Below are 22,397 nucleotides of genomic sequence, written 5' to 3'. Positions count from 1 at the left end.
TAGTTGGTACATTGTGCCAGTTGAAACATTTCTTGGAAGGCCAACTTGAACATGGTTAGTCAAACCTCCAGCTTGTGCTGTAAAGGGTACAGATGATTGATTACTTATACAAGATGCTGAAGGTACAGATGGAGCAAGTAACTGACTATTAGAGTACTAATGTCCAACTCCTAGATTGTGCAAAACCAGCTGAAAGTGTGGTTGACACTGAGATGATGCCAGAAAGCCATGAAAATCTGGCGGTTGTTGATATTCATAAGCATTCATTGAGACTGGCAAATGGTGTGGATACATATGGCTTGCTACTGGTGGCTAAAATTCTAAATAAACTTGGCCAATGAGGGGTTCAAACTATAATGAGTTATTGGTGGTTGCATTGCAGCTCTAGCTGCATTAGATTGTCCTGATTCGTGTTGGTGCACATCAACCCCAGAAGCAGGTAATGTAGGGGACACAAACTGAATAACTAAAGGCTGCAAACTTCCAATCAGGGTAGGCAACTGTGCCACATGAGAACCTTGGATAGCAGGCGGTTGCCTTAGCAAGCAAAGCCTACAATGAACGAATTTTGGGGACTACAAAAAGGTATCACAAAGGTACTTTTACTGCGCACACACACTGCACAGCTAAGGGCCGCGGCCAGAGGCGCTGTAATGTTACAGCAGAGGGAGAAAATGCAGTCTTGCTATTACCACAGAGCTTCTTCTGTTTCTGTTTTTGGGCTTCCCGAAGGACACCACACAGAGACAGAAGTGCTTACAGTTTAATTTTAATTATGTTACAGAGAATTATAAAATACAAAGCAAACATGATTTGACAAAACACAGAATCTTCCAGAATCTCTCTCAGTTCAGTGCTGGATTCGATTAAAATCTCCTCAAAAAGGAGCAACTCTGAGCCACAACCTGTATCTGTTTTTTTTTGTTAAAACTGATCATGACATGTACAATGTCTAGCCTTAATAGTATGTTGTAGCAAATATGTAAACAATAGGAAATGCTGTTTGGCACCGCTAACGATTTAGCTACAAATTCATATTTATCAGTCAAACCGCTGTAAACACACACACATACACACACACATACACACACACACGCACACACACACGCACGCACACACACACGCACACACAGCAGTGTTTCTCTTTAGGCTGCTTTTCTGTGCGTTTTACATCTCAGATAATGAACTCGCAAAAGATATGTGAATGATTCCTACATACAGATTCTGAATTAATGTGAAAGACGTCGTGCAACGAGAGCTCGCCTAACTCATGTAACGTTAGCAGCAGAAAAATCAATCAAGGCTCACACATCGGATCCCACATCTAGTGCTTTAAGCTGCGGTCACACTGGGCTTTCCTCTCATAGACTTCCATTCATACGCACGCGAATGCGTCAGACCGGAAACGCGGGGTCATGCGTTAAGTTTCGCAGTTCGCTGTGGTGCAAAGTTCAAGCTTGGTGAAATCTGACCTGCGAAACCGCATCACTTGACTGCGTGAGACCAATCGAGGATCAAAACAGGACCTCTCTGGACAGAAATTTAAAACATGGAGGAATCGCTCGCTTTTTTTAATGTCTAAACATCTTGCTTAATCCCGCCCCTTTTCGCAGCGCCGTACAACAGAATTTCGCACACACAAAGCCTAGTGTGACCATAGCTTTAAGCTGCGGTCACACTGGGCTTTCCTCCCATAGACTTCCATTCATACGCACGCGAATGCGTCTTACCGGAAACGCAAGGTCATGCGTCAAGTTTCGCATGTTGCTGCGGTGCAAAGTTCAAGCTTGGTGAACTCTGACCTGTGAAATCGCATCACTTGACTGCGTGAGACCAATCGAGGATCAAAACACGACCTCTCTGGACAGAAATTTAAATATTGAGCAATGTCTGGCTTTTTTAAATGTCTAATTATCTTGTTTAATCCCACCCCTTTTCGCAGCGCCGTACGACAGAATTTCGCACACACAAAGCCCAATGTGACCGCAGCTTTATTCTTCTGTCAACAGTGTCACTGTATATTACAGAGAAATAACTTAATCTGAGCATCAGAAAAAAAGAAAAATAAACCTTGGTCCCGCCACATGCGCCTACTCATGTTACATGTGTCTACAGACAGTTCATACAAAATGCACACACATAGAAACATACACACACACAATGGCAAACTCTCTTAAAGGAGCCGCACCCCATTTTCATTCGTTACAGACAATTATCAGATTTTACTTTAGAGAGCGGGCACAAGATTGACTGATTGTTTACACAAAACGCGCATGCTAGTACGGGCGTGACATGGAGCCGATCCGCGAATCGCAGCACATTATGACACATGACCAATCAGAGTCACTTGAGGGCGGGCCTTTCAGAGGAACTAGGAAATATAGCAGTCGTTTTCATGTTAGCTGAGTAGCTGTATATAATCAAAGTGAGATTTATGAAAAAAATTACATGATTTCCTTCAAGTGAAACATGAGCACACATTGCTTTGCATTTTATTAACACAACCAAGCCTTAAAATTACATTCTGTACCACCATTTAATAAACCAAACCACATGGACCGATGACTTGCAGCTCCACTTGCTCTGACGAATGCTACGGTGCGAAAGTGTGAAGATATTTTTCTGACTGAAGAGAAAGTTGTTGTTACAGAACCAGGTATTATATTATTTTTACCCTCCCCTTTTCAAATTAGCTTATGTATATTTTAATAATTTGCTTATTATAACTAATTATTTTAAATATTTAAAATGATCTCTTAAGTGCATCACACTGATACTTATACAAATTAATTATACAAGTAATATTAATGATATATTAATGACCTTCATAATCATGTTCAGCTCATGTCTCTATCTTACTATATAATTTGTAATTTTATAATCAGTTTTTTATGCCAATGGTCAGTCCCCTGGAGCAGAGGGCCTATTGACCACCTTTATACACACTGTTCTCTGGTTTAGGAAAGGCTTACCTCTCCACACCAGCCATCTCAGTCCCCAGTGAAAGAGTTTTTTTTATTTTGTTTTCATCAGCAGGGTACATTGTAAATGTGCAAAGACCTCAGCTTATGCCAGAAAACATAGATATGCTGATATTTCTTTTTTTTAAATGTAAAATCCCAGCACAGTCACAGTTTTAGTTTTTTAGCAATTTATTTATGGCAGAACATGTATTATTTTGCAAAAAACATGCAGCATTTAAGAAAAAGAATAAAAAGGTTATTCACCTTAAATTTGTTTAAAATAATTTTGTTTAAAAATCGTGACTAAATCATAAATCGTGAGATTAGTATCGGGAATCGTATCGAATAGTGAGTCAGATGCACCGTTACATCCCTACCTGAGGCAAGATTCATTTTGTTGGGTTTTATTCACCAATGCCAGTACATAAATCTCTCAACATGGTATCAGAGTGGTTTCTAAGCATAATTACATGAAGACAAATCAAACAAAATAAATCAGTAAAAAAAACCTGCATAAATAAACAATACTTCATAAACAAACACTACAAGAAAACATAACTCACATTTGTACACAGCCACAACACCACATGAGAAGTCCAAAACAGTGAAAGACAGGAGCACACTGCTGCTGATAAGGGTGATAAGGCGCAGCTGTGAACCATGGATGGGCCTTCAATGAGTGTATCAGAGAGGTTCTGCAAACAGTGGGCAGAGCTTCAGTGAGCATGTTACAGGGATTTTCTACAATGGTAATACATCACAGTTCACTGTAGTAAAAACTAAAGTATACTAGAGTATATATTACACTTTATTTATACAGTATGTTGTAGCATTCATTGATATAGCATTTACTATGATATATAATATAGTATGGTTCACAGTGATGGAAAAAAGTAATATATAACAATCTTAAGTCAGTTCAAAAAACTTTTTTAAAAATGTGTTAGTTACTTTTAAGAAACGCACATGTAAAAGGATATGTTGTGTTATTTTTGCATTTTTGTTATTTTTTTTTAAGAGTAAGATAGGCTTAACATTGTAATGTATTACATTTTCACCCAAAACTGATTAGTTCAAAACCACTACAGTACATTTACTAATAAATAATATATATTTTTTTTTTCACATATGCAGTGTAGGCTTAATTTAACTTAGTGTGGGCTACTTTCACAATAAAAAAGGCACCAAAACAAATTCTTGTTTGGCATGTATAGTGACATTCTGTGGTATAAAGCTTGAACAGACGCCTACTTAATGACAGCCTGTGAGTTCAAACTCCAAATTGGCTCTCAGAGAAAAAAAAAAATTAACTTCTGAGCACTGTGAAACCATTAACATTACTTTATTACAGATGTGTCCATTGCATAGTTTGAGCGTGTTGTGTAGTATTTGTATTTGTTTTTATTATGCAAATATGTACAAACCTAGTACAAACATAAAATTTTAGCAATGTACATTCACGGCAAAAACATAGATGCCAGGGATGAAAAAATAAATAAATAAACAATTAATTAACCAAATAAAATGTACGTAATGCTTCATAAGTTTATTTATTTATTTCTTTATTTTTGCTTTTTGGTGTCTACAATTTGGCTTAACTTTAACCGATTTCGTTGCATGAATATAATATTTTCCTAATAAAATAAAATTACTAGCTGTATAAGCTAAAATACGTTGTAGCTACTTTTTGAAAGAACGAAAAATGTATTCTGTACATTGTTTTGTCATGTTATTTAAATGATATAAATTAAACCACACTGAACTGAACTAAACTGAAATTCAACTCTGGACTCTTCAAAACTGGACTGACACAGTTTTAACTTACTATAGCTTCTATGTTAAGCTGCTTTGACACAATTCACATTGTAAAAGCATTACAGAAATAACGATGAATTGAAGTATCAGTAATTGGTGTTCCAAAAAGCCTTGAAATTAAGCCAGAAACATCAATACAAGACAGCCTTGAGTGTGCACATTTATTGCACACTTAAATATTTGTTTATTAAAATAAACAAATAAGTAACAGTTTCAATAAGTAATAGTAAGTAATAAGTAACAATGGGCTCCCACAAAATCGCAACAGTTGTCTCTCTATTTACTTAAAAACGATTATCTCTTTTACAGGGAAAATTCTGTGTACAATTTCAAAAGACACCTCTCTTACTTTATTAATTATAAACATATATCTTTTAGTGACCATACCTTCTTCCATATTTTATGGGTTAGTGTTGTGCCGAGATGTACTTAGTTTGTAGTTCACTAACATAAACTATATTGCCCAGAGTTCCTGTCGGTTTACCTCGACGTTGATTGGCCGCGGAAAGACACAGCCCATCATCGTGGATGTTCCAGGCGAACTGTTCGTTAAGTTTAACAGTCACTATGCGGCAGATATTGTATCGCTTTCAACACATACTGAGACATTTGCTTTTGTGATGGCATTAAACTACAACACATTCAGTCGTCTTATCATTGGAGCGCACACCGCTGCAGAGGCCTGCGTAAAGTTCTGCAGGCCAGTTCAGCAGGCATGTGGGAGATACCAAATGTGTCGATGGTACTCCGGTGTCACTCATGAAGAAAACAGACTGGAGGAGGTGAGTGTGTCGGACTTTGCCTGCACACCTGTTGCTTTGAAGTCACGTGATTGCTATAGGCTAATGCATGTGTTTTGGGGACAAGGATAATAATTCTTAATCCGATTTTTGTCTGATTTGTTTTTATCTAACAGCAATACTTTTGTCTTTTTGATGTATGATTGTTTAACTTACATGTTAGAACCTATAGTTCACTCACAAATACAACTTAATAACTATTTACTCACCTTCAAGTGTTTCCAGTTTCTTTTTTTTCTGCTGAACACAAAAGAAGATATTTTGAAGAATGTTTGAAAGCAGTAAATATTGACATCCATAGTAGGAAAATAAGTAATACTGAAGTCAATGGCTATGTTATCACTTTTTAACATTTTGCAAAATATATTTTCTGCTCAACAAAAGAAAGTAATCAGATTTTTTTTTTGGAGTGAACTACACATTTAAGGTTGCACTTTTATGCAGTTATTTACTGCATAATATAAATAACCCATGCCTAGTATAGTTGAAATGGATATGGTTTGAGGGTATGCTCATGTAATTATGCATAATAAGGCTACATGTGATGTGTAAAATATTGGCTAATCAGATTCACAAAAGGTCTCTTTTATGCTTCATGCCAGCATGGTTGCTGAGCATGGTTTTAAGGTGTGACAAATTATAAATGGTTCTCGCTTTGCAAGATCAGTGGGATCATAAGACCCTTATTTTAGTACCAAACCAGACAAATCAGTCAAGGTTGTCACACTGTAACACATGACAAACCAGCATGCATGCTTTGAAATCTCTTTAAAGGATAGTTTAAAAAGAAAAATACACTCACCATTTATTCTCCTTCATGTGGTTAAACATCTTTCTTGATTTTCTTTCTTCTATTGAACACAAAAGAAGATATCTGGAAAAATGCTGGTTGATGGCACCAAAGTTACCAGTTTCAAACGCTCTTCAAAACATCCACTGTTTTCAACAGAATAATGAAACTCAAATAGGTTTTAATCAAGTGAAGCATGAGTAAAAGGTGACTGAGGATTCATTTGTGGGAAAATATGACTTCAATTGCTTTCTAAGTGTACTCCATTAACTGATCAATAGCCTAAAAAGTGAACTAAATGTGATAATCCATCCTTTACTTTGTTTTTTTTTAAACTTAAAACCAAAATATAGATGTTGCAAAGGCAAGTTTGGGCATTTCTCCTGCTAAGCTTAAAGGTACCACATACTGCAATTGGTTCAATTTCATAGATTTTTTTTTTAACCCAGAATTTATCCCTAGAATCAGAAGCTTGGTTTGACCTTATTTGGAACAGTCATGGATATTATGGTACATGTACTCTGATGTTAACATGTGCAAAATGAACAAACTGATTGCCTTGTTAAATCTTTTTAAGTGAAGTTAGAGGTTCATTTTAGTTAGATACATTAGATATCTCTCTCCAGTGTTTGAGATAAATTATATAAGCAAACAGAGTAACCTTTATTATTCAGCCATGTCTAGGTATATCCAGATTTTCACTATACAGCACCTTTAAATTTAGGTTATAAGTAGGCCCACACGGAATTTGCATGCTCAGAAATCCGCAGATATTTAGTCCATCGAGTCTAATTTTTTACTTGTGTAAATTGATATTTATTCAGTTTTTATTATAATTTCAATACTATTATTAGCCAATATGAAAATGTTCACATGATTTATTTACAAAACAGTTCATAAAGTAATATTTTCTGTCTTTTATTAGATATATTATATGAGAGATTTCCTTTGTTTACCAAATAAATAAATCTAATTGGATTTGCATCGTAAACATTAAATGAAAGTTAAAAAGCTATTGTTTTTACTTCATATATGAAGTTTTTAGTTACGGTACTCCTAAAGTAATTCCACATAAATCTGCAGATTTTTTACAAAATTCTCTGCAGAAATAGCAAAAAATGTCAGCAGATTCTGTCTGGCCCTTGTTATAAGTTAGACTCTTAGAAAGCATGGGAATGAAACATCACTGCTGATCATCTCCTGATTGTGGTAAACTGCACGCGTTTATGACTTTCCTCAAGCTCTAGATGGCTTCTGCAGGTAGGGGTTTTTGGTGCACTTAAAACCAAAAACCTCTGACTGTTTACCTGCAGAAGCCCAGACAAGGCCCCACTAATCTCATGTAGTGACAGTAAACACAAAAAAGACTTGCATGGGTCACTCACTTGTGGGTCGAAACAACCATAAACTAATGCACTGAAAACATTTAACAATGTAGCAATAGTAGAGATTAGATTATCCACCAGATTATTAATACACTATCAGAAATATTGTGAAAGATAGCTGTATCAATGTTTTTACACAATCCTTGTAGTCAGTAGAAGTATTGACATTTTCACATACTGATCAGTAGGAGGATCAGAAACCATCATTATCTTGAATCACTTTAGTAAGTGTATGTATGCCATCATGTTTCCCATCAATGACCATTGAAATGGCTTAATTTCATGTAGTGTTTTGTCAATGTGTAGGAGCAGCATCTTAAATTTGTGTTCAAATTTAAAGTGTTGAGATTGTCATGTGGCGTTTCAGCAACAGCCATAACTGGGCAAGAAAGCAATAGCAATCATCCATGCTCACACAAAGCTTGTTGTCTTCTTGTGACAAAATAGCCACATGCCAAGAGGCAAGAAGATGATATGGGCCCCATTTCAGAAAGGAGGTTAAGTGAAAACTCAGAGTATTTTAACACTGAAATGAGAAAACTCTGGGTTTTCCATTTCAAAATGTCAGGTTTGTCAAACTCAAGAAAGCAGGTAAGTCAAGCCTGTTTCTGAAAGAGAGGTAACTGTAACTCAGAGTCAGTTACCATGGTAACTTACTCTGAACCTAACCTGGTCAGGAGCAGGTTCTATTCTCTAAACTCGAAGTTTCTGCCGGTCACCTCCCCTTTTTTTTTAAAGGTGAAGCGGTATTTCTCGCCTTAGCCTTAAGTTTCACCCACATATTTTTATGCTCATTTTGTATGTGCACATAAAAACAATTAATGGAAACATCATGATGCACATAACTTTTAAAACTACGCATAAAAAACATGCGCATAATTAAGTTGGATACACTTTTAATTCGATAAGAAAAGATGTGCATAAACTACGATGGAAACACTTTTATCGAACAAATTCCAGTATATGAATTAAATAAGGTTTGTTATAAGAGACCATATGATGATGAAAATGTGTGTGAATGCACAAACCAGCAGGCTGAGCACACTGTAAAACATCTGAAATGTTGGTCATTCTAAAATGCCTTAACCGTTTCAGTATTAGTGTTATTATAATATTAATTACCCCCAGAGTGTGTGGAGCGTGTCAAGAGTGTCTGTTCTCTGTGTCTCATGGCTTCAAACACCACCACGCTCTCATTGTGTGTCGGTATTGTCCTCTGAGGTGAAAGTCATTTATTAAATAATAAATATAGTATAGTAAATTCTGTTTTTACTGTTGATATTTGGCGCCAGATAATCAGGAAGTGACGATTTTATTCTCTTTGATTCGTTGGATAGAAATGCTGCTTTATTCACATATCTGTTATGTGATATTCCAGTTTTGCACATAAAATTAATTTACATTTTTGGATAGAAACATAGCTATTGCCTACATTTCAGTCGCACAAAGAATGTCACGTATGAGAATGACTTGTCCTTTTTTAATAATTAATTAGCTTAAATTCACTGACCTTTGACAGGGACATGAACTGTAACTAGATTAATAGGATTATTACTCTTTCTAAATACAGTTTTTTAGTACTGCTTGCATTCTAAATGTCATATCAACCTCCACTTGATCAATAAAAAAGGCAGACACACAAGAGCACTTTAAAATCTGTTAAAACTGAGCAATGTGTGTAAAAGTGGGAACCTTAAATTCATTATTTCCCCTGAAAATTAAGTTAAGGTTATATACATTCTTGTTTTATCAAATTTGTTGTAGAAACTATGCCTATTTTATGTAATTTAATGCAATTTCATCTGAAATAACTTCAAAGTTACGGCCAATTTCACACTTTTTTAAGTGAAAAGTTAATAAACGTCACACATTACATTACTTATTTTATAATAATTAAATATTTTAAATGTAAAATTATGCATTAACTTGAGCAGCTGTCTTCCCATGCTGTCTCTGTTTCACTTATGCAGTGCTGTTGCTTTTTTAAATATATGGTAATTTTTGCTATAACTTTGCATGAGCACATCAAGTTCAGCTGGAGAAAGAAATGGTGATTTTTTTTTTTTTTTTTTAATTAATTAATTTTTTTTAGATGTTGCCATGGTGACTCAAAATATCTGCGCTCCATTGATAATGCCTTTTTATAGTCGCGTGTGTGCGATTAACTCAGAGTTGGTCTTCTCAAAGTTGAATGACCTAACTCAGATCAGCTGTTTTGAAATGAAAACTCTGAGTTTTTAATCTCTCTGTAAGTGAACTCAGAGTTCAAATTTAAACTCCGAGTTGGTTGAATCTCCTTACTGAAACAGGCCCGTGGTGCATGTCCTCTATTGTTGTTTATGAGTCTGTGCGATGCATACAAACAAATTAAGCATTTCCAATGCGTCTACAATTAAAATAATAAAAATAACTTGAGCGTGCAGAAAAATACTATATATGAACAGCACATACTGTTTCTTTTTCGAGTGGGAATGTCAAAAACACAAGACTGATCAGAGTGATTTGTAGTGAACCGAACCGTACCACTCAGTGGCAACAAGGCATCTGGAAACAATAGTAACCATGGTAGCCAACAAGGTGTGCAAAAAAAAGAACTAAAGATGGGGCATGCACAAAAAAAAAGCTATGAAGAACTGTATAAAACGTCAACAACTTTAAATCAAGGCTGTTTTGTTACACTGATTTGCCATCTGAACATTGTCTATCATTTGTTCTCTGCAGGTCAGACAGCCTGTGGTCCCAGGTGGTCATAGACGAGTTCTAAAGGATGTTCTTCCTTTCTCAAAGTTTCTCACAGACTCTTTTGGACGGAGACACAATTACCTGAGAATTTCTTTAACTGAAAAGTGTAATCTTCGTTGTAAGTCATTCACACACTTTTCTTCTTCATGAGTTGGTACTTACTTTATCAATGCTACCAGTCCAACTGAAGCACTGCTAACTAGTAATTTACTGTTAGCAATTTAATCAGTTATTTGAGTCTTCAGTTGGATTACAGTGATTTTTCTAGGATTAAAGGATGTTTATTGATTTTGATAAATCAGTTGATCAAACGTATTATTGCAAAAATACATATTAATAAATTACAAATGTAAACAAAGTTCAGTTCTGGCACCTGTTGTCGAAGTGTTATATGCTTGCTTCCCCTGTTTTGCGGCATAAGTAAATGCATGTTTTCAATGGCGTGATTAATATCAATAGTAAATCAAGTAGATTTTCAAATGTTCACTTATGCATACTTTAATTCTGTAGCCTGATTTTCATGTTTGTTTACTTGCAAAGTCAATGATGTTTAGCCTGCCAGATTCAGTTCAATTCATCTTTTTTTCTATAGCGCTTTTACAAGGTAAATTGTGTCAAAGCAGCTTAACATAGACGTTCTAGTAAATTAGAACTGCTACATTCCAGTTTTCAGAGTTGAAGTTTAGTTCAGTTCAGTGTGATGTAAATGTCACTGCTGAAAGCCAAAACACTGAAGAGCAAATCCACCAATGTGCAGCTTCACAAGTTACAAACCAAGCAAGCCAGTGGCGAGAAACAAACTTCACCAATTGACAAAAGTAAAGAAATAGTGCACAACCATTTCTCCTCTGGCCAAAGAGCAGTGCCAGGCTCTATGTAAGCCAGGGGGACAATGAGCATCTCCCATTTTTGCACATTAGTCATTCTCTTCACAGAGCAGTGGAGTCAAACCTCCCACAGGTTACATGCTGCATATGCAAAACAGGCTTGAATATTTGACCACTGTTATAGCAAACCCACATATTTAAAGAAAAATCATCTTCTTCTGTCTCTTATAAATGTAAACTCTCCACTTTTTCTAGGTGAATTAGCATTTGTAAACATATAGCTCTTTAAGGCCCAATTTTGTACCCCTTCCTCTTCAAAATTTACCCCTAAGAATTGGGACAGCACTACAGCACCTGCACACGTCATCATATGCCATCGGGATCTCATGCTTTATATGAGATCAGACAATCGAGACTGCTGTAGTTATTCCAGTTGTGTTATTATTTTGGTATTTATCTTCAGGAAATCAATGAAGGCTTATATTATGTCATTATAAAGATATAATGTGGCAATAAGATCATAACTGTACTGTGCATTTACACCGTTGCCATATTTATTTATGTAAACACACCAAACAACATTAACATTATACCAGACACTGTAAAAAGCTCATTCCCAGCCACTAGACTTTTTTGACAGGGTATTCGAGTGTCATCGAGTGTCAGAATGTTGTGGGACTGCTGTACAGGAGTTATATTTAGGGATTATAGATTGTGAAATTTAGCAGTTTTATTTTAGCATAACGCGGTTATGAATATATTAAAACATGAGCTTGCTTGTTGTAAAAATTTGTAATAATGACAAAAAAATACTAATTTGTGGATCTCCTTACGTCCGGATACAGCTGTGGCTAGTGTATTCTGGGAAATTTTCTTACCCCTTGGTTTCGAGTGTGGTTCTGAAAAATCTTCGTTCGAAGGAGTATCTACCCCTTGCCCTTAGTCCTACGCCTTGAAGCTAAAGAGAATTGGCACACCCTTACCCCTTGGCGGAAGTGTGCAAGATGAGGAGAAGAGCTAAAGGGTAGAATTGGGATTGGGCCCAAGTCACATCTAGAGGCCTGGGAAGTGTTCTCCATCTCAAAGTACAAATTCTGCTTACAAAAGAGGCAGTCGAAGCCTAGGTATGACCTGTCAATATATAGTCCTTCTGTTTGGGCTGTCAATTACTCAATAGGGTTGGGTTGATAGGCGATGCCATCATCCATCACTGATGGCCAATAGACATCACGATGCTGAGAGGCCATTGCAAACCTGCTGACCTGCCCCCTCGCAGCAGCAACCCACTCGCTAAAAATACACACTTAGGCCCTGTCTACACTAATACGTCTTAGTTTGAAAATGGCATTTTAGAACAAAAACAATCCTCACTGTCGTTTTTTGGCTTAGCATTTTTGAAAAGCCTTCCTTCCACACTATACCGCTGAAAACGCACATCACGTGACCACACACACTCTGTCATGTGCTGCAGCATATGTGCCCATCTGAGCTCCAGGCAGTCAGAAGGTGCTTTGAGCACAAAACCCCAGAGAGCAGTGCACGTTGGACAGTTTATCTAACAGATGTACCGCTGGATCGCGTCTCACTATAGTTGTTAAAAGTGATATTTAATTAACCTTGTCTCTATCTAATGACTCTTCTGTCAGGTAACGTGTCACAGTGTCAGTAAACTGCTTCAATCTTTCGCTTTCATGCTTGTATTTAGTAATTTTAGCAAAAACCTCAGATATTGTTGGTTGCTGTTGGTTGTGCACCTTTTTTACCAACCAAGTTTGTCGCCACCATTATAACAACACAGATTAATCTGCCTATTCATGCCAGAATCCCACGGAAAAAGTGATTGACAGGTTGTAATTTCTGTGTAACTTCCATTTATTTATTTGTGATTTGGTTATGGGTAAAACAAAGACCATGTGTGTCGGGTAGTTGAAACGGTAGGCTACAAATAATATTTTGTTATGAATTAGTTAATGATTCATAAATAATTAATTCACAGACACCTACCACAACGATGCCATCGTCCATCACAATGTTTCACATTAGACATCGTACGATGCTAGATTGGTCGACATCGCCCAACCCTATTACCCAACAAACTTTTACAAAGTGTATGGCTATAGCTTCTCTGAGGTAGATTTGGATCCACATTCTGAAATATCAGACGATTTGCTCAATCTTGCTTGTTTAGAAAGGCAATTTTTCACTCTTAGATAAAAGTGACTTTTAAAATGTAAATGTAATACAAGTAGCATTGCTACAGTAATCCCGCTTTATCCAAAGCCAGTTTGAGAATAGCAGTTGACTACCAATCATAGTGAAAAACCTTGACCATTCGCAAACCCCACCGCCACTTTTATTTGTCCAACAAGCTTTCAGTATGAGTGAGAGGAACTCTGAATAAAACATTAAAGCTATAGTCTACAAGTATAGTGATAGAAAGTTTACATATTGATTCCCTAAAACAATTCACAAACATGCACACACGGTGGCATCTTGAACAATACAAAACTAGTGTATAATGCATCTGAAATTATAAGAGACAGTAAAGATTTTTTTTACCTGGGTCTCCAGGGTATAAAGTTAGCTCATCTCACCTCTCATCTTCAGACTTCCAAATCCTCAAGTTGTTTGTTTTTCCTCGTCACAAATCACTTCTCCATAAGCAAAAGTTATGCAGGCTGTACCAGTCCAATAACAGAAAAGAATAGTTTATTCTTCTAAAGTTGAAGTTGTTCATTCAACAGCACCATTGACTGGTCCATTTCATACACTTGTTGTTTCAGGAATGGGATGAAACAGTATAACGCCCAGCATTTCTGTCTAAAGTACATTGCAAGTTCCATACAAGCACATTTTGACCATTTTTCATGTTAATCACTAATGTTTCAATGTAACTCCACCCCAGTGGTTCTCAATTCTAGTCCTCTTTTCAGCCTGCACATTTTGTATGTCTTACTTGACACACCTGATTCATATGATCAGCTCGTTATTAGAGAGCTCCATGAACTGATCCTTGTGTGTCAAATAAAAGAGACATACAAAATGTAACTGAGGACCAGAATTGAGAACCACTGCCTTACCTCAACGCCTGTCAAAGACAACAAGGTGGACATGGACGAGGGCACAGAATATCAGTGATATAAGATCGCCTGTAAATTAAACTGCCTTGAAGGGTTAATTGAGTGGCCTAATCCCTACTCATGTTTGGGTTTACACTGATGTCTTTTTTGCTTCTGTGATCTTTATAATTCCATTAAAATATCCAGCAGTATTTCTATTTATGATATCTGTGCAGCTACAAAAACATGAACAAATCAGGATTCAGTATTCGAATAAAGCCAGAGTTTGATTGACGGGATGATCCTAAGGTTTTCATAATCCTGGACCAGGCCGTATCCTGAGCAGCTGCTGTGGTGGTCATGGAGGAGTGGAAAGCATGAGACTGATTCCTGTGACGCTCCGGGGACAGACGAGTCTTGCTGACGTCCACCTTCTCCAGCGCCTAGACTGCAGCTCTACACAAGACGTTTGGCCATAGGAGAAATGGTTGTGCCCAACTGATGTTGTGCCTGGTTTCTCTCGGTTTTTTAATTCTTCACTTTCGCCAATTGGTGAAGTTTTTTCCTCGCCGCTGTCGCCACTGGCTTGCATGGTTCTGTAGAGCTGTGCATCGATGGATTTGCTTTTCAGTGTTTGGACTCTCAGTAGTGATTATTAAACCACACTGAACTGAACTTAAACACTGAAAACTAGACTGACACTGTTTCATTTTACTATGAATTTCTATGTGAAGCTGCTTCGACACAATCTACATTGTAAAAGCGTTATACAAATAAAGGTGAATTGAATTGAATTTTACCCCATATGCATTCAATGTAATGCTCAAGCCCTTATCTAGGAGAACCGAGATTACTTCAGTAATCTAAGCATTTTTCCATTTACAGGTCAATACTGCATGCCACAAGATGGGGTTAAACTTACCCCTCGATCTCAGATCCTAACAACAGATGAGTTGCTGACATTAGCCAGACTTTTTGTACAAGAGGGGGTCAACAAGATACGGATCACCGGAGGAGAACCTCTAATTCGCCCAGACATTCTACATATAATAGGTAAATTTAACTTTTTAACTTTTTTTGTTTGTAAATACTTTTCTAACTTTGAATTGTAACACCATAGTGATAAAAACCATTTAAATATGGTGACGTCATTGGCCCATGAACATTTTCCCGCATGTTATCAAACTAATTCATAATTGTAACAAGAGGAAATTCAATCATAACTTTAATGTTAAAACAGCTATCATACCATTATAAACATATATCAATATGTGGCTCTTTTTGGATTACCAGAAGCTATAGAAATTTAAAATTTAAATTAGCAAATACATTGGGACCATTGTTTTTGTTTACATCCCTCTAAATCAGGGGTGGGCAAACTCGGTCCTGGAGGGCCGGTGTCCTGCACAGTTTAGCTCCAACACTACTCAAACACACCTGAACATGCTAATCAGTGTCTTCAAGATCACTAGAAATCTATAAGCAGGTGTGTTTGATTAGAGTTGGAGCTAAACTGTGCAGGACACCGGCCCTCCAGGACCGAGTTTGCCCGCCCCTGCTCTAAATGGTCTATAGATCTCTCAAAATCTACACGTTACATGTTGGAATCAATTCTTTGATTAATTTTCATATACAGTAATACATATTTTAACTAAGATTAGGGCTGTATGTAAAATACTAATTCTTTTTATTAGTGTTGGGGCAAGTAACTTTTGTAAGTAATGCATTACAATATTGAGTTCCTCCCCAAAAAAGTAGCTAGTTGTGTTACTGTTTATGGTAAGTGTGGTACGTTACTTTTGCGTTACCTGCTGAGGCTTGATCTCTTTCAGAACTTGCAATTTTTGTTTAATAGAGAAGCTCTGCAATTAACAACACATTGTATAACCTTCATTTACCTTGAAAAAAGTAGGATAATGCTGTTCTGAGATTTTCCTGACCTCAAAGCTAGACATGCTGTATATACAGTAAAGATTAATGAAAGTTTTAAGCAATGTATTTGACACTTTTGTACCTTTTGTCTTATTTGTGAAGTAAAATCACTATCCATTGAGACGATCCCCTTTTACTTTTCTCCCATGTGTTCAGAATAATGAGAATACTTCCATCGCTAAAATATAAGGCTCAGCCATCTTTGTTTCTGTCGGTTTTTGCATTTTCTCATCGAGTGCGGGATCCAATGTAATGATGTTCATTTTATTTCAGCAAATTATTTTTTTTAAAGCGAATTAAATAAACTAAAAAGTAACTTGCATTATGTTTTTAAAAAGTAACTGAAATATTATTACTTCATTTTTTACTTGTTACTTAGAAAAGTAAAATTAATACGTAACTCCCAATGTGTCACCCCCAACATTATGTGATGTTCTGTTATGTAAGTTAATATACTGCAAACAAAACAAAGCATGACAAATCAATGTTACAGTCAGAAACACTAAAACTGTATACCTGATCATTTCTTTTTTCTTTCTGAAAGCGGAACTTAGGAAGTTGGAGGGTCTGAAGACCATTGCAGTCACCACAAATGGGATGAATTTGGCCAAAATTTTGCCTGATCTAAAGAAAGCGGGTGTGGATCTGCTAAACATCAGCCTAGACACGCTGGTCCCTGCCAAATTTGAGTTCATCACTAGACGAAAAGGTACAATATGCTGTTGAGCAAGCGTAGTTTTAGAGATCTATATAAAATAAGTAGAAATGGACTAAAATTACAAAAATCAAGGATGCGCTACACAAAAAACTAAAACTGTAAAAGTATTTATTTATTTATTTGTTTGTTTGGTAGTTTGTATAATTGTAGTAATTTCAAACTCTGTTATAAATTTTCATGAATTTTGCCTTACAAATAGTACAAAGCTTGAGTTTTTCTTTTAATCATATTTTAAGTTTATATATAAACCATTTGCTAAAATGATGTTTTTATTCTAATTTGCAGGTGAATTTGAAACATTTAAACTATAGGTGTCAAACTCAATTCCTGGAGGGCCGCAGCTCTAAACAGTTTTGGCCCAACCCTAATTAAACACAGCTGATCCAACTAATCAAGGTGTTCAAGACTACTAGAGACTAGCAGGTGTGATTTGAAGGTGGTTGGAGCCAAAATCTTCAGAGCTGCACTCCTCCAGGAATTGAGTTTGAGACCATTGATTTAAACCATGAATGCAATAAATCAGGGGTGACCTTCCCTGTTCCTGGACATCTACCTTCCTGGAGAATTTAGTTGCAAACCCGTATCGAGCACACCTGCCATATCACACAGACCATATCGGAGACTTGTTGAAGGTTGGAGTTGAAATCTGCAGGAAGGTAGATCAGGAACTGGATTGAGCACCCCTGCAATAAATAGTTATCCAGATTAGTTCAGATAAACATCTTTAAAAAAAAATGAAGAAACCACTTCTGATTTTCATTTCTATGGATTTGCCTTTAATATGTATTAGTTTAGAAAAAAATATTTGGTGTTATATTTTATAAACTATTAATAGTGTGTTCTGAAAATTTCACACACGATGATCATTTATATAATTTTCATTCATCTCATTTTTCTTTTCGGCTTAGCCCCTTTATTAATCCGGGGTTGCCCACAGTGAAATGAATCGCCAACTTATCCAGCACTTTTTTGTATGTATCTTTTGTAATGTATACTTGACTGAGTGCTTCATTTCCCCTTTAAAATATGCAAAAATAGTTTGAAAAGGAGAGGGTATAATAGTCTAATACCTGGTTCTGTAACAGAACAACTTTTTCTTTCAGTCAGAAAAACATCTTCACACTTTCGCTCCATAGCGCTCGTCAGAGCATGCAGAGTTGCAAATCATCCGGTCTGTGTAGTTTGGAAAATTAATGAATTTTCTTTTTTGACTTAGTCACTTTATTAATTTGGGGTCGCCACAGCGCAATGAACCGCCAACATATCCAGCACATTTTTTACACAGCGGATGCCCTTCCACCCGCAACCCATCACTGGGAAACATACATTCACACTTATTCACACACATACACTACAGACATTTAGGTTACCCAATTCACCTATACCACATGTCTTTGGACTTGTAGGGGAAACCGGAACACCCGGAGGAAACCCACGCGAACGCGGGGGAGAACATGCAAACTCCACACAGAAACGCCAACTGCCCCAGCCAAGGCTCAAACCAGCGGCCTTCTTGCTGTGTGGTGACACCACTAACTACTGCACCACTCTGTCACCCTTTATATAATTTATATGGGACAATAATAAATATTTAATGGTGTCCAACCTTAAATATTGGTGGTGTAATATGCTAGCCTTAAAATACCTAAAATATGTGGTCTTTAATATTGTTGGAATATCTTGCAGGGTTTCATAAAGTGATGGAAGGCATTGAAAGGGCTATTGAAATGGGCTACAATCCAGTCAAGGTATGTATCTTCTTTAAAATATCTTAAAATTATAGATATTTAAAAACGCTGTAATCTTTCAATTCAGTTCATCTTTATTCTATATTGCTTTTTACCATGTAGATTGTGTCAGAACAGCTTAACATAGATGAAGTTTCAAAACTTAAATCAAAACTGCTTCAGTTCAGTTGAAGTTCAGTTCAGTGTGATGTAAATGTCACTGCTGAAAGCCCAAACTCTGAAGAGTGTTATGTGAAGTTGAGGATCCAAATGCAGGTTTATTAAGAAAATGGTCAGACAAGCAAATATGTCAAAACCGGGGCAAACAGATGCATGGAGGGAACCCAGAGTTGTGGTCAATAAATAGGAGAATGGTCTTTACAGGAGGCAAGGTCTCAAAACGAGAGAACAGGGCAAAGGGTCAAAACACATCTAGGCTAGACAAAGGAAACACGTCATAATGTTCACGAAACAGATAAACTAGCCTCATTTCATGAGCTACTCCAAGCCGTGTGTGTAATCAACAGAAAACAGGAACTGGTGTGTGTATGTGGTGTTTGACAGGATTTGAAGTTCTTTATGATGGCAGAAATTGTAGTCCATGTGAAAGTGAATGTTCTCCAGCGATCTATGAGGGTTAGATCGCTGGACAGCCTGACAAAGAACAACTCCACCAATGTGCAGCTCCACAAGTCAAGTTTACTGGGTAAAACGTCAGTACTTTATCAGTATGTTTCTGTGTTGGGCTCACATATACTCTGTTCATTGGCTGGTCGTTGCTTCAACACTTATAAGACGTGATGTATGTTCCATTTCGGACATGGGTTGCATGCAGTAGACCACAGGTGTCAAACTCAGTTCCTGGAGGACCGCAGCTCTGTACAGTTTAGTTCTGACCGTAATTAAGCACACCTGATCAAACTAATTGAATCTATCTGGCTTGTTTGAAACCTACAGGTAAAGCTGTAGTCACACTAGAGTTTGAGCATGCAAAATTCTGTCGTGGGCGCTGCGAAAAGGGGCGGGATTAAACAAGATGCTTAGACATTTAAATTGTCGATTGGTTTTAAAGGGTCATGAAACACCAAAACACATTTTTGAGCTGTTGACAGTCATATATGTGTCCCACGCTGCTATAAACACTATTAGGACACATATATTTCACAAAAAAAGTGAAAATTGATTGTTTTTGCGTCATTTAGAGCAAATTCTTCCGTTTTGAAACAAATTTTTGAAGCTGCGTCACGGCAATTAGATACTCGCGATTTCAGCGTGGAGAGTGGATGTCTGTACCTGCAAGTACATCATGACGTCTGCATTATTAACTCATGAGAAAGACTTGGTTCAAACCTATCAGCTCGCTCTATTGTGTATGCAGTGCAACTTCATTAATTTGCATGATAGCTTCGAAGACTGTTTTTTACCTGTTACAGTGTAGACGGCATAGAGACGCCACGTTGTGCTGCCAAAACAAGTGGAAGAAGAAGAGGAATTGTTTTAAGACACTGGTTGTCAGTGTTGCGTTTTTAAATGTGCTGCAAACGTAGGTTTTGTTTTCATTTCCCGCTATGAGAGCGCAGCTGGACTCGCGTGTGGATTACAGTGCACGCGACACGCCACAGAAATAAGTTTGTAAGGAACATTTTTTTCCCGAGAGCTTTTCGCATCTAGAAATGGTGAAATCCCGATTTGCCACTCGTCTCCTTTTAAAAAAAGACACTGTTCCAGTTGGTGTTGATTGTCGTGTCTCCTACAGATTTGGTAAGTGAGCGATCAGTGGCCTTTGTTTGTTTATTCAGATGGCAAAGTTAGTTTGTATCATCAGTAGTACTCTTTCAGTTTTTAAGACATACCTTCATCAAAATGATTTAGTTACTAAGTTTGTGACAGGATAGTCTATACGCACAAGGCTTTCTGATGCTACCTACCTAGTGCATCTAAGTTACCGAGAAATGCGGAGGTTTTTTCTCTTATCCGATGTGCGGTATCAAACATTCCATTACAACTGCACTCTTCCAGCAGTTTCCTCGTATGCAGTATCTGTTTGTCACGGGGGCATGCATGAAATGATTACTAATGTCCATGTAAACACAATCACTGTCTTTCTCCCCTGCGTCTGTGTGTTGCCTCTGTGAAAATCAGAGCGTGCCCAAAACGGAAACATTTTTATCCAAAACCTTCCCTCTTTCCCTCCCCCAACACTCCCATTTAAACAGAGCTAGACACACCCACTTTCCTGACTTTTCCAAACTAGAGATGTGAACCTGCTGAAACGGGGGTTTCGTGGCCCTTTAAATTTCTGTCTAGAGAGGTCATGTTTTGAACTTCGAACTGCGAAACTTGTCTCATGACCCTGCGTTTCCGGTCTGACACATTTGCATGGGTATGAATGGAAGTCTATGGGGAGAAAAGTGCAGTGTGACCGCAGCGTCAGTGTGTTGGAGCAGGGTTGAAACTAAACTGTGCAGGGCTGCGGCCCTCCAGGAACTGACTTTAACACCCCTGCAGTTAACCAATCACAACAGACCTGGGTCATCGAACCACTGCAGACTAGCATCACACAAAGCAGATTTTAAAGAAATGAATTGCTGAATAAATCATACAGGAGTCTTTGGTATAATGTCCAAAATAAATGCATATTATAAGATAATAAAAGTGATTTTTTTAATTGCATGCATATCAGCCTGTTGTTAAGGACACCCAAAACCAGAATATAACTTTTTAAGTCTACATTAGGGGCATTAAAGTGTTTGATAATCCTTTGAATGGATAAAATGGTTCATGTGTTTAATGGTTGCAGCTTCCTCACCTACCTAAAACAATGTTTAATCAAAATGTAAGGACATTTTGGACCACCATAAAAGTTTTAAGCAACACCTGAAAAATGCAATGTCATTAATCTACTTTTTATTTTTGCACAGAATTTTGTAAAACCTTAATTAATTTGTTCATTGTGGTGAAGTGTTGTCTCTCTCCCCAGGTGAACTGTGTTGTCATGAGAGGTGTGAATGAAGACGAATTGGTTGACTTTGTGTCACTGACAGAGAGGAAACCTTTGGACGTGAGGTTCATAGAGTACATGCCTTTTAATGGTAAGATTGTTAACTACTCTGGAGTCAAAGAGAGAAATATACATATGCATATCCCCTCATATAGATTGAAGCACTGTTGTAAAGGTTGTGATCTCTGCCCCAGTTTCCTAATCATATTAGTAGTACATGTTATTCTATATTTAGAGCTCAGCAAGACTTATGGAGTGTTCCTCCATACTGTATATGTATAACATTTTCAAATATGTATAACATGGTTCACAATCTGGTGATACATCAGGTACTATGAAACAATAATGAAATTTAAGAAAAATTTAGTAAATTAATCTTTGTTAGCCAGGAAGAGAGAAAAGAGAGTTTTTTTGTAGTCAGTAGTAGAAGTCTGATATGGTGTATCTTTGGTTCCTCCCATGAAGGTCAATACTATAGCAATCACTACAATAACAAACTGATTAAGATGTTTGTAAGATGTCATCTAACCCCATCTCCCCTTACAAAAGTAAAACTATTACAGTAGATACTGTAGACTCAGCAATAAGGCTTGGTTCAAACTATTTGATGTTTATTGCACTTTTTCATAGTAAAAAGG

At 37.0% G+C, this 22,397-nt stretch overlaps 1 protein-coding gene across 1 annotated transcript; it reads left to right on the top strand.

Moving 5' to 3' along the window:
• The first annotated feature begins 5,291 nt into the window (after positions 1-5,291).
• Positions 5,292-21,961, top strand: LOC130244706 (molybdenum cofactor biosynthesis protein 1-like). Its single transcript, XM_056477229.1, has 7 exons — positions 5,292-5,560; positions 10,475-10,613; positions 15,267-15,434; positions 16,858-17,022; positions 18,718-18,779; positions 21,739-21,850; positions 21,954-21,961. The coding sequence occupies exons 1-7, from the start codon at positions 5,399-5,401 to the stop codon at positions 21,959-21,961; spliced, it is 816 nt and encodes a 271-aa protein (XP_056333204.1). The 5' UTR covers positions 5,292-5,398.
• Positions 21,962-22,397: the final 436 nt, after the last annotated feature.

This window comes from Danio aesculapii, chromosome 17 (genome assembly GCF_903798145.1).
Source record: "Danio aesculapii chromosome 17, fDanAes4.1, whole genome shotgun sequence".
In the NCBI taxonomy this organism is placed as follows: domain Eukaryota; kingdom Metazoa; phylum Chordata; class Actinopteri; order Cypriniformes; family Danionidae; genus Danio; species Danio aesculapii.
Note: the sequence above shows the minus strand (reverse complement) of the source record. Positions and strands in the feature narration are given on the sequence as shown.